Genomic DNA, 25,088 nt, shown 5'->3' with positions numbered 1-25,088 from the left:
CAAACGAGGCACCTTTGGGGGAGCCTTGTCCAGGCCTGCCATGGGTCAGCTCTCTCAAACCACCACCCCTGGCAGGGCAGGCCTGACCTTCCAGCCCCCTGCAGGCCTCGCTCTCTGTGTACAGGTTTGCGATCGACACCCCCAAAGCCTCTGAGCGTCCTTCGGGAGTGCTCAGCCCGTTCCACTGAGCACACGCAGAACTGTGACTCTATTCCCTCAGGCGCGGTCCACAGCAGCTTGTAAGATTCAATTCAGGCCAACCACTCTATTGAGAACCCAGCACTTAGATATACAGAAAACAGGAACGAGTTTATCATCAAAGAACAGAGATGCAAGCGAGAGTGAATAAATACTGGAAAGTAATGGTTACATAGAAAACCAAATCCTCACACTTTCTAGAGCCGGGGTTCTCACAAATTTTTGGCAGCCTCAGCATGCGGCTCTGACAATACTTAACTAACTGTAGGGAAAACAAACAAATAAATTACATGTGCATATTTACATAGGGATTTTTTGCAGACTCAATAATAAATATAAGGTACAGTTGTGTCCTATCTTTACTGGACCTAAACACAGAACAAACCAGTGCTTTGCGCAGTCTTGTCTTTTTTGTTGTTCTTTTGCTTTTTTGGTCAAAGGTGGAGGGCTGTACAACAATTCTGAACTAAATTTAAAAATCCTTTACATAAGAGAAGTCCAAATAATAATGAGAGAATGTATCTGCCAATATGTCCAAAATTTCTTTCACAGACAAAAAAACCCAATCCACCTAGCCCAGTAATAATAATAATGATAATAGGAACAACAAAATCTGAGCCGTTGCTGTTGTCTTTTCAGCTTGGTTTTTGCATCATTTAACAGCTTGCGCCTCTGAAACTCACCGTGGTAATTTGGTTCAACTTCCCTTGCACGAGTGCTGTAGGGACGTTGCACAACATACGTTTCAATTTGATGAATTTCTCTCGCACACTGCAACTTGCTCAGAAACGGAATCGGGTGGCTTCAGAAACACAGGAAACTGCCTTTCCCCCTGGTGCTGAAGTGTTCCTTTTTCTTTCTATGTTTTGTTTTTCTTCGCAGAAGGTCCCAGAGGAGCCACCTGCTGTCACATTCAAGGTCATGTTCTGGCACTAGATTATTTGAAATACTTTCTGATACCCAGTCACATTTTTAACTCTTTCACCTCCCCCCCCCCATGAACAATCGCAACCTACCCAAACACCACACAGTGAGATGGCCCATAGCCACTTACAGAGCTACAGTAACATGAGATGTAAACACAGTGGTTAGAGGTCTATAAAATCATGAGTGGTGAGGAGAAAGTGACTAAGGAAAAGCTATTTACTTGTTTCCATAACACAAGAACTAGGGGCCACCAAATGAAATTAATGGGCACCAGGTTTAAAACAAATAAAAGGAAGTTCTTCTTTACACAGCGCACAGCCAACCTGTGGAACTCCTTGCCTGAGGAGGTTGTGAAGGCTAGGACTATAACAGGGTTTAAAAGAGAACTGGATAAACTCATGGAAGTTAAGTCCATGAATGGCCATTAGCCAGGATGGGTAAGGAATGGTGCCCCTAGCCTCTGTTTGTCAGAGGGTGGAGATGGATGGCAGGAGAGAGATCACTTGATCATTGCCTGTTAGGTTCACTCCCTCTGGGGCACCTGGTGTTGGCCGCTGTCAGCAGACAGGATACTGGGCTGGATGGACCTTTGCTCTGACCCAGTCTGGCCCTTCTTATGTTCTTAGCCAAAGAATACACTTTGCGACTTCGAAGAAAACCACACCGATGTAGCTCAGCTCTGCCGGCATGGTACTATGTAAAAGGGAGCGCGCATTAGGATTTATGGCATTTAGAAGGCACCTTTAATACCTAACATCTCAGCGATTGTTGGGGCACTTTGGAGGCTCTTGTGGCTGCAAAACAATCAGCTGGTGGCTGCATTTGAGAAATGCTGTTCTGGAGTCTAAACGAACAAGGCCTTCCCTTCTCTCATTTCCCCAGCGTGTGGCTGAGACTCCTTCTCATGAGATCACTCCCTCTCAGCTGCAGAGAAAAGCTTGACAATGTGACCCTGAGTTTAAAGGTTCAAAAGCAGAAGGCACATACGAAGAATCCACAGTTTAAACGAGACACACTTAATGCTTGAGGGCCCCGCTGCCTGATTTTGAGATCCTGGCCAGGCTGACGAATGGGGACTTGGCTCGTTCAAGTAGGTGTGAGTTGGATCAGTGTCACTTCTAGGAGTCTCATTTCGAGCCCCCTTCCAGTGCAGTCTCTTTTCCCATCACATACACCTCAGGTTTGCTACAGATCCACCGTCTTTCCATGTAGCACCGTGAGCTGCTGACCCCTTTCTCCTCGTTCAGATACGCGCAGTCACCTCCTCCTCTTATCTGAAACCTGCAACACAGAAGCCAGGGAGCTGCAGTCAGGCAGAGGCCAGGCATTTCACACCAGTCCCAGCCAGGGGAGCCATTCTCCACAGTGCAGGCCTGAGTGCGGAGCAGCTACTCTCCCAGCCCCTCAGGAGCAGAGCTCAGGACAGCGGGGGCTTTGCAGAACCACTGACTGTTTGTGACCCTCTATGCTGAGCAGCCCACAGGGGTACTGGAGAATGGAAAGTCCCCAGCAGGATGGAGAGAATTTCTTAGACTGATTGTCAAAAGGGACTGGTCCTCTAACAAGAGGGGTAGACCATCACCAGAATCAGATGACCGAGCAGGAAAAGCGGGGGGCAGGAGGAATCTCCCCTCCTTGAAACACACGGAGCAGAACCAAGATGACACTGAAAGAGGAAATTGCATTCAGGGGTTTCCTTTTCCATTGATCTATAACTCCTGAGCTTTCCATTGGGGATGGGGGAAAAAGAGAGTGTTGAAGAAGTTCCTTTGTGAAAGCATGTGTGCCCTGTTTGTAACCCTCCCGTGACCCTCCCAGAGTTCCTCTGGAGTGGAGGGTGGAGCTCTAGGGACAACATGCCTCTTGGGAGGTTTGGGAGGGTTCAGACCTGGTTTTGGGTCCTACAGCAGCTGATCTGCAGGGTCCCACCTCCTAAGGAGGGAACCAGACAGGGAGTCTGTACCCCAGGAGAGGGCCACAGAGGCCCGAACTCAGGACAGTGTCTGGTGGCTATTCAGACCCAGTGAGGCTGGAAGCAGGTGGGATCCAAAGGTTGGGTCCAATACAGCAGAATGGGGACTGTCCATTGGGGAGCCCTGACCCAGCGCCATAACAGCCTGAGTTTTCAAAGTACTGAAGTAAACCAGACCAGGGAAGTGGGGGGTCTCCATCCCCCTCTAATGGCTGGCCTGCATAAGAGCTTTATCAATCAGGGGGGGTTTCAGTTAAAGAAGTGGATTCTTTCGCTCCTATGGCAGAGGCTCATGCTTCTAGTGCTGAATTCCGGGGTTCAAACCCTGCTCCAGGCTCAAGGTTTTGTGATCACACTTGGAGCCCACTGAAACCCATTGCGGGGTGTTGGCTGGGCAGCCATCACTACTGTACCCCATTCCAGTGGGAGCCCCAGGCGTCCAGCACCTGTGAACCGCAGGCTCCTTTAACATCGGTGCCTTGCTGCGGATTCAGAGGCCTCACCAGCCAAGTCACTCAAACCTGCCGGCTGCAATCCCCAGCGGGACCTGCACCTGCCATGCACTGCTCGGCATGCTGCCCTCTCTAGCAGCCACTGTTAACCTGAGCTCCCTGCTGCCTCCTTTCCCCGGGGGGGGGTCAGACACCCCAGGGACCTTGCTGAAGAGGGCTGGGGGAGAACAGCGAGTGTCCCAGCTGAAATCCCAGCGCGCTGCGAGGGCACCTCTGGCTATGGCGGGCTCTGTCTCCGGCCCAGCACCGTGCTGCGGGGAGGAGCCGAGAGTTCAGGGACACGCCGGCTCCCATCGGTCTCTGATACACGCAGGACGCGAACGGACCAGGGTCGTGTCTGGTGGTTTCACTAGCACTGAATGGTGGATCTACCTGAGCTCAAACCGCTCAGACACCAGAATCCCCAAGCCCAGGGAATTAGTCCAGAGGAGTGAGAGAGACTCACAGGTGGTTGAATTTGGTGCTGTTGGCCCATGTCCAGGGCTGACCCTGCTCCCTCCGGAGGCCGATCCAGTGGTCATAGACACCCTTATGGCTCAGCAGGAACGCCTTAAAGAAAGCCGAGGGACAGCAGGTATCAGCCCCAGCTCCCGTGCTCCCCCCACCGCCCCTCCAGGGCTCTGTGCTGCAGAGAATCCCAGTCGCATATTGAAGGGCGCTCAGTTTATTTTCGGGGGGGGGGGGGATTTTCCCCTCCCTCTTGCAAAGCACAAGACCACCCGGGCAGTCTTAACGTTCCCACCGCACACAGCAGCCCGGCCCCAGTGCTCCCAGTCACCCACACCCCAAGTCCCCCTGGGCTGGGGGCAGCTGCTGGGTCTGAACTCTCTGCAGAGATGTCTCTTCTCACAGATCAGCCCCCGCTCACCACAGCAGGGTAGGAGGAGGGAGCAAGTCAAGCTAAAGTGGGAGGGGTCAATGTGACAGGTTCCCACCCCCACCCCACCCCACCCCCCACAGCCTCACCTGGCTGCTCTTTTCCCTTCCCCCAAACAGGAGCACTGGCTGGGTTCTCAGTCCCACTCCCGCAGCCAGTAGATGCCTGAGCCAGCCCTGCCCTAGAGAGGGGCTGTCTCCCTATTTGGGGAGGAGGAAGCTGAGAATGGCCAATCCTCGTGATCACACACAGACAGTAGGGCCCTGGGCCCAGCCAGGGCTGGCGTTCAGCCGCTGGAAGTTCATTCACTCTGGCCTCCCAGCACGGGAGGGGGCAGAGCCCAGGTCCTACTGTAGCAGCCGCCGCTGAGCCAAGGCCAGTGTCTGGCAATTCGAGAGTCTCTCACCATTTCCTGCTCACTGTCGATCCCAGCCAGGGAGGCACCCGGTGCAGAGCAGGGCTCTAGCTGTCGGTCCAGCTCCCTTCCCTCTCGGAGAAATAGTAGCGTTTCCCTTGGTATCCCACCCAGCTGTCTGGGCACGAGGGTCCAGCAGGGGGGCACAGATCAGCTGATGAAAGCTTAGATGCCAGCACTGAGAATGAGACAGTCACATGGAGGGTAAGAGTTGCACCTAGAATTGGGCATTTGACTGGTACCTCAAATGTGTCATAAAAAAAACCAATGGTCAAATATTTTAAAATACCAATTTATCAGAACAGTAACAAAAAAAGAGCAAGACGTCATTGTCTCCAGTAGGTTTAGCTTAAGGTAGATACTTATGCCTAATTTTTAAAAAAATTATTGAACTGAGTTATTTTAACTCAGATTAAAAAGTGAAACATTGAAACCAAGTTCTGAAAAACACAAGTGAGGCTGCAAGACGCAATCATAAATCATGCTGCCTCCTACCCCCAGGGCTCTTGCTGGAGTATTTGACATTATTTGACTGAGGTCAAACAGGCAGTCAATTGACCGGCCTGCCAAGCCTACTGGGACCTCCAGCTGGGGCTGGTCCACGGCAATCAGACGCAGGGTGAGGGAGATGTTTGTCACAGTAAATTTGCCTGGCAAGAAGGCTTCCAGGGACACTCCCAGCCTGGGAGGGACTGACACAGCTCAGAGCATTTCACCCCAGGCACAAGATCAACAGCTGGATGTTCAACCTCGCAACAAACAGCAGGTGAACAACTGAGAAGAAGGTGGGAACTTTCACTCAGGGACATGAAAGCCACAAGGGGGCGCCAGACACCACAGCCACAGGAAGTGACCTGTTGCACTGTGGGCCAGGAATGATGGAACTTAATTCACCTCTGTATCCGAGCAATCTGCACCCGTATAATCACAGTGACGCAGTGACATCAGGGCAAACACCTCCTGGAGATGCGCTGGAGCACTGCGGCTCGCTCTGGTAACTTCCTGCAGCGAACTGCACCAAGGCAAGCTGCTTTGTGCACCAGTGCGATGCGTCTCCTTTAGCGGTTTGCCCCAATTCAACGGCACGGATGTCATGACATCGGCACAGAGGATTCCTAATGCAGACAGACCTGGATTCAATCCCCTCTGCCAGCTGCTAAACCCTCCTGGGGCCCAGTGATCGGATCCCAGGGCAGTAGAGAAATCCCACCCCCAACAGCCTCCAGCACGCCCTGCCCCAGACGACGGGGGGATACAGCAGGGTTCATGTTCACGGCAAACAGAAGCCCTCTGCACGAGCACATGCTGTCTGGGCAGCCCGGGGGAGTGAATGGTGCTAAGGGACCCTTCATGGCCAAGCTCAGCGATTGGTGGGTTTTCACACTGCGCTGGTGGAGGGGTCTAGACTGAGCTCTACGGCTCCTTTCAATAACACGGCAGCACCTGCCGCCCGGCCACAGGCGTGACCTGAAGATCCAGGAAGGCCAGGCTGGTAACCTCAGAGCAACACAGGGAAGGCAAAGGGCTCAGGGTTGCACTGCACCCTGTCCCACTGGACACCCTGGTCAGGGACTGCTTCACGGCGCGTGGCAAAGGTGACTTGGACCCAAAGTGCTCAGAGATGGGCTGGGAGGAGGGGGGGGGGCTAATGTCAGTCAGATCGTCCCGACACAGAGAGTGCCCAGGTGCAGGGGTCTGGGAGGGAGCAGGAGGAGGGTCGGGGAGGAACATCCCCCAGGAATCCTCTGTCCCAGGGGCAGAAGCCAGACAGGCCGGGAGGAGAGAGGGACCGTGGCAGGTCACGGGGAATGGGATGCACGGAGATTGTAGATGGAGGGGAAGGGAGCAGGGCGGAAGCTGGGAACTCACCTGCCAGAGCAATGATGGCAGCGATCAAAGCAGACGACACAACTCTCAGTGCAACCACAACTCCACAGGTTGGGCTTTTCTTGCAGTTACAATGAGGTTCTGAAACAGAAAGACCCGTCAAGCAGGGCTGGGAGGACACGTCTCACTGACAGCACCAGGGCTGGAGCTGCCCTGGAACATGCACCGTTCTTGTCTAGTTTTTGTAAAGCTGTCCAACACCACTTTCTACAAACCATTACCCTCTGATCCCACTGAGGGTTTCCAAAAGTTAGTGCCTGTCTCACCCCCTCAACTTGCAAGGTCTCGTGCCAGCAAAGGGAAGCTGCTCCCAGATCTGGAGCTGCATTCGCATGTGCTGAGGGCTGTCCTGCACCATGGTCACCATGGGCAGGTAGGTCATCAACCTCCATCTCTGTCCCAGATGCAGGATGGCCTTTGGTTCCTGCTCCCTCAGGCACCTGGAGATGCTTAAATAGGGGTGGGGTTGGCAGAACAGGAGAATACCCCATGAGGTTAAAAAATGGCAGTGAGAGCCTTTTCCCGCCCTGGGAGATTACGGTGTCCCTCTGTGGGGACTCCCTTCCTGGCAGGCGCTAGTGAGCTATTGAAAGAGCTCAGCCTGTTTAGATTATAAAAAAGATCGGGAGGTGACATCATTGAAGTGCTGAAGTGACTTCATGGAGAGAAAATATCGGGTATTAAAGGGCTCATTAATCTAGCAGAGAAAAGCATAACAAGACCCAGTGGCTGGAAACTCAAAAGAGACCAATTCATATGAGAAAGAGGGCACACATATTCAACCGTGAGGATGAATCACCAAAAGAACAAACTAGAAAGGGAAGTGGTGGGAATTCCCCAGCTCTTGATGTCTTCTAATGAAGACTAGATGCCTTTCTGGAAGGTGTGTAGTCAAAAACTAGCTCCTATGCTCTACAGAAGGCATGTGATATGCAGGGGGTCAGAAGACATGCTCTAATTGTCTCTTCTGTCCATAAAGTCTGCTAATTTATGAAAAACTGAGCGTAGCACAGGGAGAAGCCTCTGATGTTTTACTGTGTTCGGCTTGAGCCCACAATGAACGCTCATTGAGAGGGGTGATCCAGGGGAAGCAGCTCAAACATCCAATGTGGCTGGACAGGGGCAGGACATCAGCACTGCAGCAGAGGGGTGGGTGTGGCAGTGACATCACAAGGGCCTTTGGCAGGACCTCAGCCTATTGGACAAAGGTGGTGGGGAGGCGATGACCTCACAGAGAGATCTTGACATCAGCCAGGCAGGACAGGGGTGCAGGACAGGGGCAACCTCGGAGATCCCTGTGGCTTTGCTTCAGCACGTCTCCTTCTCGAGGTCTCTCCTGGAGGACTGAGAGAGAATTCACTTGCACGTACGTGAGCGCAAGGAGGACCCTCTTCGGAGTTTTCTCCTTTTCTTTTTGTGGTTTTGCTCGAAAACAGACCTCCCTGTAGAGAAGGTAAGAGCCTCGGAGAGGTTTGGAACCTGTTCAGTCTGATCCATCAGGTGCCGGCTGATTTTTAGGAAAGGAAAACATTAGCTTGTGGGGGCAGTATTTTATTTCCGACCTAGGACTTTGTCCCTTAGAATTACTGGGGACATTGGGGTTTCTCCTTTTTGTTTTCCCTTTTCCTCTGTCCCTCCTACCTTTCTCTTCTTGCTTCCTTTCTCCTTTTCCTCTGTTCTCCTCCCACCACCAGGAGCTCTGTGTGTGGAGAGGAGGCTGGGGGGGGGTTGTGGGAGGCCCTCACAGAGAGGTGAGACTGGACTAGTGCTCCGAGAGTGATCCCCTTGGTGGTGACCAGGGCCATTCTTTGGGCTATTTGATGAGAACCCTTAGCCTCCCACCCCTCAAAGTCCCAACCTTGATTGGCTGAGGAGGGGGCTATTGACAGGGAGGAAACTCTGGTCTTTGTTGTTCTCTTTTATGACCAAGCAAATAAGTCACAACCAGTTAGATGTCTGACCAATGTTGACGCTGCTCTCCATTCATTGTCTCGGAGCAGTTCATGATCCTCTCGAACATTCCAATTCTTCTGAAATAATTGCTGAATAATTACTAGGAACAATTGTTGGTCTGTAGCTCATTTGAGAGCAACTCTGCTACTGACTGGTTGCATCAGCTAAGACAAGTCACTGTTCCTTTCTCAGCCTTCGTTTCTCCTTCTGTCAAGTACAAATAACAATCCTCTCCCACCTACCTCACCATGGGTGGATGCTGGGGATGCACTGAAGAGTGTCACTTGGAGCAGTGCAGACTAGGGGGTGTCCTATCACACTGAGCCATAGCAGATTATGACCTAATATTCAATCTCATTTCTATTTTATTGTTTTGAAATTGTGAAGAGCAGCAACTACTTAGCTCAGACTGAAGCATCTCATCTAATTTTCTAGAGCATAGTGTCTCCCCTTTGTGTACGACGAGACAGTTTAATGCACTGTGACGGAGAGGAGATGCTCTTGTTTTGCAAACAAATATTTTTGCAGCGAATTTTCATCCTACTTGTTATGCTTTCAAGAAACAAAGTGGTTTCGTCTGAATGGATTTTCTGACAGAAAACGGTTTCCATGCAAATGTTCACACCTTATTTCCAGGACTTTATCACTGCCTCCGGGGGGGTTGTTGTCTGTTAGAACAGGAGTCAAGACTGTTGTGATCTCTTTCTGGCTCCGTGACCGCTTTGCTGTGTGACACCTTGGGTAGGTCCAATGGGAACAGGGTCAATTCTCTAACTCCAGGCAGCAGGGAGCCTGGGTGAGATAAGGGATGTTAAGGCCATCTGCGAAGGAGAAAGGAATGTTTCCAGGTGCTGAATGTCAAGAACTCTAAACTTTGCTAAAATGGCTAGTCTCAAGAAACAAGAACTAGTTGGGGCCAAACTTTAACCATTGTCTTTTTTAAAGCCCATTCAGGGATGTGAGTCCCAGAGAGCCATAGAGAGGGGGAGCAACTTGCCCAAAGTCCCACAGATCAAGAGGCAGCAATGGAAGCAGGAGTGACCCTCCCTCTCAAAGTCAGGGGGACCAGCCATTAGGGCCTGGTTGCAATTGCCAGCTGTGGGAGGGAGTGTGCGGCAGTGGTTAGTGAAGGGGTCCATCCATGGCTCTGACACTCAATGTGACCCTGAGCTGGTAGGTAACGCCCGTTTGCTATCAGTCGGGTTGAGGTCCCATCGCTACAGCCCAGCAGGGTTGGGAGGCTCCAGGAAGGTGGGTAAAGTGCTGGGATGTCAGGATCCTGGAGGCGCTGTCACCTCTGCCCTAGGGCCGTGTTCGGCACCCCCCTGCTGCTGGCTGAGTTTCTCCGTCCCTTGGCAATCAGACAGACTCTTGTTTTTACAGCCAGTCGATCGCCCTCGTGTCATCACCCTGCCTGCTGGCTGGGCAGGGAAACTCCTGAGGTCACCACCCTCTCCAGCCTGCCTTGGGCTTGGAGAGTGAGGAGGAGGGCGACGGACGTCTGCTGACCCTGAACATCCGCCATCCATCATACCATCACTGAGAGCAAGTGAGTGGCATTCAGGTTCCTCGGTGTCTTCCCCTGTCTGTCTGGGGAGAGGCAGAAACAGGGGGAGAGACTATCTCCAAAGGGGGATTTCATTTGCAAACAGCCCCCAAGAGCCCCTCACTCTTAGGCCAGGCAGGGGCTTCTTCAGAGCCGTCTCCAGTGTGTTTGGAAAGGTTCCAGCAAAGGGGCTCCCAGCCCTTCCCTTGTGGGACACTGTTCCCCAGGCTGAGGGTCTCTGAGCTGGGCCAGACCCTGTGAGCTGCTGAGCCTGGAAATCAATGGGGAACGAGGAGGGCTCTGGTCTTCCTGTGCTTACGGTCTTTGTGACTTTGATGTGGAGAATGGTTTCTCAGGAGAAGTCCGGGCTCCTGGGTTCTGTTCCTTCTCTAGCCTGGGCGGGAGAGTGGCCTGGGACGACAGGAGGGGGCTGCTTGTCCAGAGTAACCAATGGTCTTTGGGACTGACCCCATTGCTGGAAAAGGATGACACTTCCTGGCTATTGCAGGAGCAGGGATTACGAGGGGAACGTTGGGAGCAGATCATGCAATGAACTCCTGCCCGTGTGTGTAGATGGCACTCCCTAACACTGCTGTGGGGGCAGAGGGTGCGGCTGTGGTTGGAGCAGGGAGGAGGAGGGACGGAAAAGGCCCAGGAGTGAAAGGCTGCCTTGAGCCCAGACTCACCCCTGCTCCCCGCTCGGTTCCAGGATGGCCAGGCTCCTGCGGATGTTGCGGAGGAAGGCTCTGCACGTGGCCCCAGAGCCTGAGGGAAGCAGCTGCCGTCTTCCCAAGGGGCAGAGCAAGCCCTGCGTCCCCGCTGGCGGGGAAGCAGCTCCCGTCCAGGCCAGACGGCGGAAGTGCCCGGCCTTCTGGAAAAGGACCCCGGCTCCCGGCGCAGGCGCCGAGCTGGGAGAGGCCCCGACCAGGCCCCAGTGGAGCTGGCCCAGGCTGCGGTTTGGCAGACAGGACCCAGCCCAGGAGGGGCGCCGGGCAGGGTGGCTCTGGGGCTTGTTGTGTGGGCAGCAGCGGCCCCAGGAGCCCAGCCCTCCTTCCCATCAGGAGGCCTCGCCCTGCCCGGTCTCTGAGGCCCTTCCAGCCCCCGCCGGCCAGGAGGGGGAAGGTCCCTGTCCCAGCACCGGCAGCTCAGCCTGGGACAGCGGCAGCACCTGGGCCTCTGGCAGCAGCCAGGCCGACGGGCGCCACTGCTTTGTTCCAGGTGAGGAGCCGGGCTGGGCTCCGGGAGGGCTGAGGACGGGATGTGAACACCCTGGGCCCAGACGCTCTCCCAGGGATACGGGGGGTCCCCAGCCCAGATGTCTGGCCTGAGCCGCGCGAACCCCACGGACAGCAGCAGCCGTCACACAGCTGCCCCTTCCGCACGGGGACCTGGGGGTGGGGGCGTGAAGAGCTGCTGCCAGTTGGTCCTTGCTGCTCCGGGCGGGGGGAACAGGCACCTCCCCTGGAGTCCTGGGCAGGGGAGGGGGGCTCTGCTCTGGGCTTCGGCAGCTGTTGGGGGCTGAAGGTATCCCTGAGAGGGAGGTTTGGGGCCCGATCTGCCCTGGGGGCCTGAGGTGGGAAGGGGGGTCTTGAATCCTGCTCTGCCCACCACTCCCCTGTCCTTCCCTCCCTGGTGCAGGGACCCCCCTGGATTCGGAGCAGGAGGAAGGGGTGGACGTGGCCAAAGATGAAGCTGCTCTCAAGGTCATCCGAGAGCAGCTCCAGTGCAGAGATAAGGTACAAATATTCCCCACCTGGGCTGGAACCAAGATTGCCCTGTTCCTTCCCAGCATCCCCACCCCCTGCCGAGGGTCTTGTCCCTCCTGATCCACCACCCCTAATGGGGCCCTTTTACATCCATTATGTGGGACCCCCAAGATGGGGGTGTTTATCCCACAACAGCCGAGGTCGTCTCCCCCGACAGGCACTGTCCCAGTTCCTGATCCTGCTTGTGTAGGAGTGGTGGGGGATTTGGACAATCAGCGGGTCCCCACAATCCCCCATTGAGGCCTGAGCCCTGGAGCTGGTGTGGGTAGGGCAGGAAGGTCCCTCGCTAACAGGTTCTCTCTCGCTATACCCCACTCCTGGTGGGTCCAGGATGAGGGGCAGCAGCTCCTGTTCCTTCAGGCCATCTACCCCGCATGTCTGGCTGCACGGGAGAGAGGGGAGGACACGCTGGAGCCGCGCTGCTGCAAGGCGGCTGTGGTGAAGAGGATCGTGGTGAGTGAGACACTCCATACGGCAACTGGAGGGAGGGGGGGAATTGTGGGGCTGAGGGGCAGCTGAGAGTGGGGGACAAGGAATCACATGGTCCCAGCTTGGTCGTCGGGATGGGGCTGAATGGGGGCAGTTTTGACAGGGAGGAGGAGAGAAGGGGATTGGGAGTGAGCTGGGCAGGAATCCGGGAAGGGGGCAAGTCGGATGGGCAGGAAGGAATCGTAGGAGCGGGAGGTGGTGGGGGATCCTTCTGGCCATGTGGGGCACTGGCTGTGTCATCTCCTCCCTGGGAGGTGTCCGTCGGGCCTGAATCTCACATGCTCCTTTGTGTCCTTCGCGTCTCACAGGAGCTCATCGAGGAGCTACCCGATGACTCGTCACCCAGCGCCGTCCTCGCCCACTCCCTGGCTGCAGTGGGCAACCTCTGGTACCGAAACAGCCCCACCCCCCCACCCCGCCAGCTCCCCTCACCCCAGTGCTGCTCAGGCCCAAGGCTGGGAGTCACCGTCACTGTCCCTCCCAGAAAGAAAAGGAGTACTTGTGGCACCTTAGAGACTAACCAATTTATTTGAGCATAAGCTTTCGTGAGCTACAGCTCACTTCATCGGATGCATGCCGTGGAAACTGCAGCAGACTTTATTTATACACAGAGAATATGAAAAAATACCTCCTCCCACCCCACTGTTCTGCTGGTAATAGCTTATCTAAAGTGATCATCGGTTGGGCCATTTCCAGCACAAATCCAGGTTTTCTCACCCTCCACCCCCTCACACAAATTCACTCTCCTGCTGGTGATAGCCCATCCAAAGTGACAACTCTTTACACAATGTGCATGCTAATAAAGTTGGGCCATTTCCTGCACAAATCCAGGTTCTCTCACCCCCTCACCCCCCTCCCAAAAACCACACACACAAACTCTGGTGCCTGGTGCCTCTGGCAGAGATGGTGGGGTGGGAAGGGTCACTCTCTCCTGGTGGGGCTCTTCTTTTCACTCCCATAACATGACAGGGGCCTTGGGGAGGGGCTCACTCCCGGGCTCAGATACAGGAGGGGCAGCAGGCTCCAGAGAACAGGAGCTATTCCTGTCCTGCCACTGTTTGTCTGGGACGCCTTGGCCTTGTCATTCTCAAGCTCAGTGCCTCAGTTCCCATTCTCGCCAGCCTGTGCCTCTATCCCTGTGGGTTGGTGTCCTTGTTGGAGACAGTCCCACCCCCATACTGCACAGTCTAATACCAGCTCCTCTCTCTTGCCAGCACCATGAAACCTGCCCTGGAGCCAGCCCTAGAGACCCACCTCTTGCGAGCTGCCCTTCACTCCGTCTTCACCCTGGGCACGGAGAAGGACACCACCGACATCCAGGTACCTCCTCCTCCTCCATCCTCTTACTTTTCCAGAGTGGTCCTTGGTCCCTGCTCCCTTGATTAGCTGGAGCTCCAGATTTAGGGGTGGGGTAGCGGAGATGGAACAAGCTGCAGGGTTGAATCCTTGCCTCCAGCAGGAAAGAGATTGCCCCTCCCTGGGGGATTTCTTTCTTTCTTTCTTTCTTTCTTTCTTTCTTTCTTTCTTTCTTTCTTTCTTTCTTTCTTTCTTTCATAAGCCCTGTTTTGCCCAGAAGCCCAGCTTCCATCCATAGCAACTTGGCTGTTTCATACTCTTCTGCCTACAAGGCCCTCTGCAAAGACCTGCTAAGCTCATGGATCAAAGGTCCAGGGGTCATCAATTCTTGCGAATTGCCTGCAGTGGGATGTGAAGGAGAGAGTCCAGGAGATGTGTTTGGGAGTCTCCCCAGTGCTTCCCAGAGACCCCTCTTCCCATCCTGTGTCAGGTGTAGGCCCAGGTTTCCTAACTCTGACCCATGCTTTGCAGGCTCTGCACAAAGTCATCCCAGAGGTCCTGGATGCCATGCTGGGGAACCTGCTGGCAGAGTCCCCAGACACAGACAGGCTCCACTTCATCTTGGAGGTGAGCCCCATTTCACCTGAACTCTTTGGAGGACTGGTAAGGAGAGACTGGAAGATCCATTTTCTACTGTGTCCTCCTAGCTGGGTCCCCAATGGGCCGTCCTTGGTTGGGGAGGTCAGTGCAAGCAGTATCAGGTCCTTCCTTCTTGAGGAACAAAGGAAGGAGCTGGGACTTCAAGCCAGAGCTCTGCCTGGTTCTGCTGAGCACTAACCACACGGCTCCTGGCTGTCTTGGGGAGTGAGAGTCTGAAAACCCACCTTTCCCCCACCCCTCCAACACACACACCCCATGAGATTTGGGAGATGGTTCTCAGAGAAGAGGCACACGCTCCTTCCTAGAGAAACAGGAGGATCCCAGGGAATCAGCCCTTCCCTCTGATCTGCTCTGAAATTCCTGGGGGGATTGTGTTCTCAGTCACTCCCTCCATCCGCCCAAAGATTTTCGTAGCAGGGAAGGGCCGAGGGTTCAGTCTCCTTTCTGGTGAACTGTTCAGGAATCAGGAGTTCTGGGAGGAGGGAACCAGCCGCGACCCCGAACATTGTCCGAATCTAGAGAGACGCTGACAAGTTGTGACCTGCAGGGTACAAGCTGTGTCCTGGGGGAAAGAATCCCTTTCTAAAGCTATGCCATCAAGGCCTCAGATATTCCCCCCTGTGCAGAATGTCTCAGGCCCCTGGGGCTGGGGGCGTGGGGGGCTCATTTTCAAAGCAGGTGCACCTGGCCACTGAGTCTGACCTGCCTCCTTTCCCCACAGGATATCAACTTGTGGGTTGTGTCCAGGGTGTCGCAGGAGCGAGCCAGGGCCATCAGGAGCAGCACAGCCCTGCTGAGATACACAGTCACCCTCCCTGAGTTTGACGTAAGTGACCTCCAAACCCAGCTTGCTGGCTCCAGGCGGAGGCGGGCTGGCTCCAGCGGGCTGCAGGATCTGCTGCTCCCGGGGCTGTGGGTTAGGAGGGTTCTTCATGGGGAGGCAGAGTCAGAGCAGGGACTGAGCTAGGCTTGAGTCAAGTTCTTCTTGTCCTGGTTCAGTGTTGCCCCTGGGCCTTTAAGGGGCCCATGCTCCAGCCCCTGCTTGGCATCCCAAAGCAGCTCTGTGCTCCCTTGGCAGCAGAGCAAATGAAGGGTCGATCTCAAGCTCCTCTCCCCCAGCATCTCCTGCAGAGGAGCTAAGGGGAAGGAGCCCTCTGGCCCAGGGGAGCTGACAGGAACATGCTGATGGAGTCCCCTCTCCTCTCTCTTCCATTAGATCTCTGCCGAGTTCCCCAGGATGGGTCACCATGTGGCCCAGCTGGCTCTGTTTGTCAGCGATCCAGACAAGGACATCAGCCGGCAGGCCAGGGAGGGGACTTATCGGCTCTACCAGCTGCTGCTCCAACAGAGGGGTAAGGAACCCAGCTGGGACACAGAACCCAATAGGGGACTGAGAGTGACCACAGGTGGATAATGGGACCCCAGACCATTTCTCTCAGACTGACCCAGGCTGAAGGACAAGTCTCTCTCTGCCTCTGTTCTTCTCCACTCTACTGTGGAGCCACCAATGGGATTGGAAGGACACAGAAACTGCAACCAGAATGAGGAGAAAAGTCTCTCTCTCTCTCTTCCAGGCCTGACCATACATGATGCAGAAGATCTCTGGTGCTATGACTGGCACCAGGACAGAAGGCTCTTGGGCTACAAAAATACAGCCAGAGTGGGGGAGGTAAGGGCACTGTGCCAGGGCATGACACAGCTCAGGGAGTGTGGCTGGCTGGGTTCCCTGCAGTGGATGCCTCCTGGAGACAGGAAAAGAGCCCACTCCTTATTTCCAGCTCAGAGTTCCTCATCCAGCAACCAGTGGGACAGGCTGGTGCTAAAGGTCCCACATTGGAATCTCGCTAGTTGCCGTGATTTGAGTGTCTTACATGGCTGCATTGCTCCATGGCATAAGGAGGATCCCCGGGTGGGTGAGTTAATATAGGATTATGGCTCTGAGTGTCTCTCTGTTCCTTGTCCCCCTGGCTGATCCCCAAGTGTCTGAGAGGAGAGCCCTGAATCAGTCAGTCACGATTGCTTGATCAGACCCTTGTTTAATTCCCTGCACCCTGTAGAAGCAGAGAAAGGAGGTGGGCTTTGCCCAATTCCATTGCCGGTCAGGAAGCAGAATGCCCCAACCTGGGAACTGGGTAGGGGACATAGTGAGCTCCAGAGCCAATATGAACCACATGCGCCCCCCTCATGTCTCCAGACCCGGCCAGGGAATGGCAGAGTATCTGGACCTCAGCCACTGTTCCAAAGAAGCACATTGTCACTGACCCAAGTTGCGGCTACTTGCTGCACAAGTAGAAAATCAAAGACACTCCCCTCCCGCCCCCGTCTCACAACTGTGGTGAGAATATCCAATCCTTCGAACACACCGTAACACAGTGTCCCCAGCCTGGAGTCAAAGGTGAAATGGGTGATTGCCACAACATCACAGAGGAGGCCCTGGAGCGGCTCCTGGATCGACAAGGGCATCGACAGAACGCTGCTCCACAGACGCCCCGTGAGAGAGACTGTGTGAGCTTGTCCCGCCTCCCACAAGCTGAATTGCTGTCGCGGAAGAAAAGTCTCCGAGGAGTGTCTGGGATGGGGACTGGGCCATGAGTTTCCTTGTCCTTGTCAGGCTGCAGGTTGGATTCCCTGTGAAGAAACCAAGGAGATGCAGAGGCCATTCCCAGCAACGAGAGAAATCACTAAGCTGCGGGAAAGAGACCTTTGGTCTGTCAGCTCCAACCCCCTCCCTACGTCCCCCCACATACACTCCTCTAGCCGCTGAGGTGCAGGAGATCTCTCTGCTGGAAGCAACACAGGGTCCCCTGTCGTCTCTGTCGCCCCTGCACAGCAGAGTGGGCCTGCTCACACACATTAGAGATCTATTTCCAGCCCATCCTGGCCCCTGCCATAAATTGCCTTCCGAAAGAGCCAATGGAGGCTTTGGTCCCTAAGCATCTGCGATCTTTTAATAAAGGGGCTTCCCTGAGCCCTGGGACCCTGAAAGCCTCCTGTGGAATGAACTGCCTTGGCCACAGCAGCTCTCTTCCCCGCCCTTTGGGGCACTAGACGCCATTGTACCGCCAGGACTTGGAGGCTGGCTCTGGCCAATCTGCTCGAGCCTCGTGTCCTCTTGGTTTTAGGTCTTTGGAAAATTCTTCTCCATTGGTCAGAAGAGATCCTTCCTGCAGACAGCAGTGCTGGCCATCCACGACCCCATGTTGCGTGTCAGCCAGGCTGGGCTGGTGCTCGTCTACTCCCTCCTGGGGGAAGCGCAGCGACTGATGGGGGTCACGGTAAGCAGCTGCAATCGACTCAGGAGCTTGGGGTGGGGGCCAGGGCCTCATTCCCATCCTACCGCCATTCGCTGGCCCGTTCACCAGGGCTGCCATCCTGTGGCTTTAGCTTTTGTCACTGGGGTGACTTGGGGAAAAGTCTCAACCTCTCCCCATCCCACTTCACTGCTGCCAGAATCCCTTCTGCCCCCGCCACCCTGCTAGAGCCCCCTCCCTGCGCTACCTGGGTGGGGATGGAGGTAGGGGTGGAGGAGAGGGTTCTAGGAACTTGAGCAGTCTCCCCAGGTGGGTTGGAGGTGGAACAGCTGTCAGGGGCACGGATGGGGAGGTGGCAGGAGCCCACCCGACAAGGAGGGGGGTTGGTACTGGAGGTCACTGGAGAGGACAGCAAGCCTCCATCCTGGGCGTCAGGAGGGTGAATCCACCACTCAGACATGAGCAGTTGCTGGGTGGAAATGATGGTGCTGGTTCCAGGTGCCCTTAATTCTCCCTGATTCCTGGGGAGTGTCTCCGTCTCTGACATGTTCTCGTTCCCCTGCAGCACGAGGATGTCACAGCCAAGATCATGTGCCAGCTTCACATCATCCGGCACTTGCACCAGATGCCTGAGGCGCTGCAAGGGCTGTGGCTCGTCTGATGCTCTTAAAGGTTCCCCTCCCTGTTCAGCAAGTCCCGCTCGATGCTGCAGGTACTGCTCTGTTTCACTGTAAATGCGGGGCTAGTGGAAGCGGATATGGAGGCCACTAGCACTCACAGAAATTCTCTGCCCTCTCTGTGGAGCTAGTCCTTCCCTCGGCCCCCCAGATTCCTTCATCTGGGGCAGGAGCTCTTTCCCTCCCACCCATACCCCTCCCCTCTTTCCTTGATCTCACCCCCATCCCATTCCCCGTGCTCCCAGGCAGAGATCTTCCTGCCGCATATGGCGCAGAAGGACCTTTGGGTCAGGGCGACAGACTGTCTGCCCAACTGAAGCTCAGGAAGCTCCACATTTGCGGAGGTGAGGATGGGACAGAGGCTCAGGGCTAGCTTCATCTCCTGCCCTTTATTCTTCCTTTGGCCCCTCTATGGGCTCTCAGAGTCTGACATGAAGAGGAGCCTCCTCCCCCCGTGTCTTCTAGGCCCTGGGGTGTGTGACAGCCTCCCAGATGGGTGCAGTCAGAAGCTGAACCACCTCAGGGAGCAGTGGGGGCAGGTCCCTTGTCCAAGGAAACCAAGCAGTGGTAGTTCTCAAAGAGGCTGAGAGGGAAGACCCCATTCCCTCATGGAGGTAAGAGCCATTGACTTCTTTGGGCATCTGGGTTTCTTGGGGGAGAAATGGGATCCCTGCTGCATAGCCTGGCTGGGAGCTTCCCCCATCCTTGGGACAGAGACATCTCCATCAATGTGCCACCCTTGTTTTTTTCCTAGCAGGAGGCTCCCCAGAGAACTCCTCAAAGCTGTTCTCTGGGAGCGTTGCTGGGAGGAGGCTCCCATCCCTCAGTCTCCAACTCAATCATGCAGTCTCTTTCACCTAACATCTCCGCTCTCCAGCTCCACTTCCCGCAGCAGGACAAACGGACCTTCAGCTCCTAAAGAACAGACTCTGACCTCCTTCTGATCAGCAATAGGGTTTCACCATCCCCTCAGCAAACCTGTCAGCCGGGCTGGACCGGATTTGGAGTCCAGGGTAGGACTGGGTTCTCTCACCGTCCCTAAGGAAGGGGACACAGAAGACCATGGAAACCCAAGAAGGGCAGGCCGAGCCGAAATCAGGCTGAGGCAGAACTCCCCACGAGGGTGGAAGACCTTGTTTCTGTTCAAGACATTTTTGGACTTTGTTTGGAAGGAGCACGACCCAGGAAGGAGTGGAGTAAAGGCCAGTCATCTGGTTGGAGGGCTGAGTTCTCAGCCAACAAACTGCAAGAGTGAGTATCAGCGGGGTTACTAGCCCAGCTAGAAAGCGGTGACACGAGGCCTGGCCAGCATCTAGCGGTGAGTGAACTCTGGTACGCACCTGCTTCCATTCTGGAAACAGCCTGGTATTGGAGAGTGGGTGGGGAGAGCAGGGAGGTGGGAGGGGTTCCTGAGGCTGGGGTGGGGAGGCAGCTGTGGGGCTGGCAGGGGAAGGACACGGCCCAGCTTGTGGGAGGGATCCTGCTGGCTGTGTCTGGAGCCCTGTGTAGCCTCTTCTGTGGGAAGTTCCCATGGATCAGTGGGGCCTGAATCTCTCCTGCTCCTTTGGTCTCTTTGGGCTTCACAGGAGATGTCTGGTGAACTGCCCTTGGACTCTGGGCCCAGCACCGCTCAGAAATTATTCGCTACCTTCAGAGAGACAGGGCACAGCTCAGCCTGTTGGGTAGGCTGGAGACTCACACTTCACTCAAACACCCAACTCTGAGGTGCTTTGGGAAGCACAGTAACAAAGAAGAGATTTAAGTGAAACTAAGCAGGAGAAAGAGACAAATTTCAAACAGACAAAGAAAACAAAACATACTTTGTAGTGACTTAAACTGAACCTTAACAAGTCACAATCTTTGCCTTAGCAGTTTCCAGACTAACATCTCAGCTTTCCTATCAGACCTTCTTTGATGTCCCTGTAGGGTACAAAACCACTCTCTCGAATCCGCTGTTTTGATTGCTTCATCTTCTGGTTTCAGACCCTCTGTTCTTCTTCTGGGCTGCCTGGACCCTGACTGTAACATCTCTCTGGCCCAGCCTCTTACACAGATGTGTGCTGCAGCCAGCCCAGCGCACGGAGCAGTGGGGACAGAAGATCTCATCCGGTCAGACCAAGAAACAGGGGTCCCAGTGAGGCTTAGATGGAAGATCCCAGGCATGTCCTGGAGGTAAGAACTGTCCACTCTTCTGGGCAGTTGGGGCTGTTGCAACAAAGAAGGGGCTCCTGTTCCATAGCCTGTTTGTCCTTATGACTGTGTTTTTTTATTCTCAGAGGATGCGTCCGGGACCCTGGAGACTGTTTCGTGCAGGAGGTTTGAGCGGGGAGAGATCACTCACTGTCATGTACCATGGCTCATTAACCCGGGTGTGCAGGGTTCCTGGGAGCAGCCACCCTCCAGCACGCCACCTGGAAGCCTACGAAAAACTGCTTACCTAGGACTGACGAAGTCCAGACCCAGTTTGAGGCTCCTATTGGCAGAGTCCCAGAGCAGCTAATCGGCCCCCAGGACCTCCTTAAACCAACAGCAGGAACAAGAAGCTGTCTGAACACCCGAGCTCCTCCCTGCCCCCTCTGGACCGTGTGTTGGCTGTTCCTGCTCCCACTCCCCAGGCTTGATTTCCCGGCATCCGGACTCAGGGTGACTCATCTGACTTGAGGTGCTGAACACAATTTGGTCTTTTGCTTCTGCTCTTCCAGTGTCCTGACCCAGCTGACTCTCGACTCCTGTCTCGTGAGTGTGGACTCTGCCTCTGCCCACTAGATCTGGCTGCCCATGACTCGGCCATGACACTGACTTTTCTACAATTCCTCCAGTACCCTTTTCTGCTCTCCAGCTCTGCTCTCCCAGCAACACACACCGATCCCTTGGCTCCCAGAGTCCTGCTTGCCTGCTAGTCAAGGGCTCAGGGGGAGAGCTTGTCTTGCCCCCTCCCCCACCACAGCTGCTTTTCCTCTGGGACTCACTCTAGCGCAGAGGAGAATCCGTCCTGGCCGCAATTCAGGAAGTCACAGAAGGGACGGTCTGCTCAGCTCCCTCTGCAATGCCACTGCCCGAGACCATTACGAGTGGGTGCCCAGTGACTGCGCCGGCAGCTCCTTGAGAGACTCCTGGGGCAGGGTAGTCGTGTTTCCCGGTGACCGCGGGAAGCCATGCAAAGAGTGCGGCATTGAGGAGACTCTCCTGCTGTCCCAAAGGGTTTCTGTTCTCCTGCACGGTCAGACCGTGGGGCCGGGTGGCAGAATGGGGAAGAGCTGGTTGGTGATGAGTCGGAGGAATCACCATAGAGGTGGCAGCAGCTGCAGATCCTGGAGTCCCTGTGGTCGGGTTACCATGCGTCCGGATTTTCCCGGACATGTCCGGCTTTTTGGGTTTTAAATCGCCCTCCGGGAGGAATTTGTAAAACTCTCCAAAGGGCCGGGATTTCCCTCCCAATGCAGCACTCTGGGGGCAGGGGTTGGGGAGCTGCGCGCTCTGCGGGGGAGCGCGGCACTGTGTCTGGCTCCGCACCCCAAACACACTGCTCTGAGCAGCAGGGTAAGGGGGCCGGGGGGCTGGAGAAGGGCATGGGGTCCCAAGGGGCAGTCAGGGGACAGGGAGCAGGAGGGGTTGGATGGGTCAGGGGTTCTGGGGGGAGCCTGTCAGGGGGTGGGCATATGGAGAGGGGTCGGGGAGACAAGGGACAGGGAGCAGAGGGGTTAGATGGGTCGGGGGTTCTGTGGGGGCAGTCAGGGGACAGGGAGTGGTTGGATAGGTGTGGGAGACCCGGGGTTCTGTCAGGGGGCAGGGGTGCGGATAGGGGGCAGGGCAGTCAGGGGACAGGTGGGGGGGAAGTTCTAGGGCGGCAGTTAGGGTGGGGGGGTGTAAGGAGGGTGCAGTTGGAGACAGGGAGAAGGAAGGCTTGGATAGAGGGCGCGGTCCTGGGGGGGGGGCGATCAGGGGACAAGGAGCTGCGGGGGTTGGATGGGTTGGCAGTTCTGTGGGGGGCAGTCAGGGGGCAGGAAGTGGGAGGGAGTAGATAGGGGGCAGGGCTACAACTGCCCCCCCCGCCCCCAGAGTGTCCTCTTTTTTGAAAGTTCAAATATGGTAACCCTACCCTATGGGCCAAGCCTCCACTCCTGAGAGTTCAGGCGAACCTCCCCCTGTTCTCAGGGAGTCTTTGGACAGAGGACTCAGTGTTTCCATCAGGCTTCTCAGTTGCAAATGCAGCCACCCAAAGACGTGAAGAATGGAAGCGAAAGAGCAAAGCTGGACCCTCCGCTGCGCTCCTGCAATCAAGTGAGCCCAGCCTGGGAGAGGCGAGGTGTCTGCAGGGAGCCAGGGGAGGAGAAATAAATAGTTCATGATGAATCCTAAGGGCTTTTTCTTCTGTGGTGAAGGGTTTAAAATGGGTCTAATTACTATCACATTCAACTTTACAATGGCTGTGTCTGATTGAAGGGCAGGTCTGGAAAGGTCAGAGGTCACTCGAGGAGCTTCAAGTCTCCGATTCTGTCCCTATTGCCTGCTTTGACCAGCTGAGCTCAGCCAACACATCCCTCAGGTGGTCGCAGTGATGAGCTGTTTCCTCCTTTTTCTGGATTAGTCGCCAGCATGGGGACAGGATACATGTGGCCAAGGAAATGGAGGGGCGTGGGGGTCTCTTGCAGAGGCATGCAGAGAACTTGCAGAGTTGCCTGTTTATGCAGCTCCTCTTGGGGGAGCACGGTAGGGTACCGTGCACGCAGGGGCACCATTTCAAATTTTGGTGGTGGGGGGGAGGATAATTTCACCATGATTCAAAGGGCTACTTCGGCACCTGAAAACTCTAGTGTTTTGGCAGATAACTTAGCAAAGAGCTGACAGGAACACTTGCCAGACTGCTTTCCGGGGAAGACAGCTGTAAGAATGGATCCAGGGAATGGTTCTGCATCTCTGAGCTGTTTGGACAATTTCAGGGAACATTCCAGATGCAAGAGAGAGATTCCCCAAAGTTATCCTGGGTAACCCTGAGAGAAAACTATGGAAAACTAGCAGATACCTCATCTCTGCTGTCACTTTGAACTGATAAACTTGGACTGTCCGAACCTGTTCATGTATTTTACCTGCTTTCACCTCTCAATAACTTTCACAAATAAAAGAAAGAAAATTAAATAAATGACGTAGTGACACTGATATAGAGCCGTAGCGGAAACACGACCTCAGAGTTGTCCCATTGAAATGGAATTATTCACAGCAGTCATTAAAGTTAAACATGCACGTAATGGTTTCCAGGGCCGAGATTAAGGCCACAGCTTATGAGAGGGGCAGACGCAAGAAGAGAAGAGCGGTGCAAAAACTGAAATACCACGTGGAACGTGGCCCAAACAATGCATCATGAAAAATAAACTCATCTTGTTATACAGTAATAGAGCTGGTTCAAAATGGTTTTACACTGACAATGCAACCTTTGAACTAGAAATGCCACTTTGGATTACTTTGATCATTTGAAAAGAGTTCCCTTTTTTAAAAAAACATTTTGGATTTCCCTGCCCACTTGAGAGAGAACGTGGAGTTTTTCCCACCAAAACTAAACAGAAATGTGATCATTAAAAACATTTGCAAATAAGTTTGAAGAATATGGGGCGGGGGGGGGGGAATTGGTTTCTTCTTCAATTTTCATGACCCTCCCCACCCCTGCTATTTTTGATCAGTTCTAATTATGAATAAATGTCCGTCTGTCCATGAATGATAAATATGTCTGCTCCTGAAACATTTAGAACAATGGCTCTTCTGAGGAGCACTGAGGTCACATTACGCAGAAAAACACCCAGGCCTGCAGGGTTCACATTCTCAAAGAGATAAACTGCCCCAGGACGGGAATGTAACACACAACACAGCGTGACTGGCCCGTTTTGTTGTTGCTGGCAAATTGTGCTTTTTTGAGGTGGGGGGGAGTTATATTTGAAATGCGTTCTTCATCCTCTCCCACTCTCATCCATGGGTGCTGGAACAGGGGAGACCAGGGCCCACCAGTTTTTACTGGCCATAAGTGTGAGCGACTGGATGAGGGGGGAGAGAAGGAGTGGGAGGGGGGCGGTGTTTTGGGGGAAAGGGGTAGTGTGAAGTGGGAGCTCAGGGAGAAAGGCGGCATGAGGGGGGGCCTCGGAAAGGGACGTTTTGAGGGGGCCGGACTTCGAGGAGAAGGGGTGGCACAGGGGCTGGGCCACAGTTTGGGTGCCAGCAGCCCCCCACACACACTTTTAGGAAGCTTTTGCCCATCTCGCCCTCATCTCAAATCAATTTGTTACAGTAAGAAAACTTTGAGCAACAAGGAGACTCAGAGACCCACAATATAACCACTAAAATCCTCACCCGCCCCAAGAGCTGGGCAAACAGAATGTTTTGATCGCTGACAATTCCAAAAAAAGAGATGGAAAAAAACTGGTTTCAGGTTGAACAAAACTAAAATTTTTCCAAATTTTTGATGAACCAAAAAGCTTAAAAAAAACAAAAAAAACCCCACAGGAACATTTCAAGGGTTGTAACTTTTTGAATTTTTAAAATAAAACTGAAGGACATTTTTAAACAAAAGATTGTTTCAAACTGAAAAATCAAAATGGATTGTTTGGAAAGTGTCTAAACTAAATGCTTCGACTTTTTAAGAACTCGGGGGAGGGTCTGGACGTGAACAATTCAGC

The 25,088-nt window shown here is 54.4% G+C and overlaps 1 protein-coding gene across 1 annotated transcript in view; it reads right to left on the bottom strand.

Moving 5' to 3' along the window:
- Nucleotides 1–2,252: 2,252 nt before the first annotated feature.
- The window catches only part of LOC140898028 (C-type lectin domain family 2 member D2-like), a 29,941-nt gene continuing 7,105 nt past the window's right edge, over nucleotides 2,253–25,088 (bottom strand). The window contains 5 exon segments of the mRNA XM_073311411.1: nucleotides 2,253–2,406; nucleotides 4,055–4,158; nucleotides 4,893–4,945; nucleotides 4,948–5,079; nucleotides 6,771–6,869. Coding sequence (XP_073167512.1) covers nucleotides 2,253–2,406; nucleotides 4,055–4,158; nucleotides 4,893–4,945; nucleotides 4,948–5,079; nucleotides 6,771–6,869 — 542 coding nt within the window.

The sequence above is a fragment of the Lepidochelys kempii genome, chromosome 14, assembly GCF_965140265.1.
Source record: "Lepidochelys kempii isolate rLepKem1 chromosome 14, rLepKem1.hap2, whole genome shotgun sequence".
NCBI classification, from domain to species: domain Eukaryota; kingdom Metazoa; phylum Chordata; order Testudines; family Cheloniidae; genus Lepidochelys; species Lepidochelys kempii.
The sequence above is the reverse complement of the archived record's forward strand: the minus strand, read 5'-3'. Positions and strand labels throughout refer to the sequence as shown.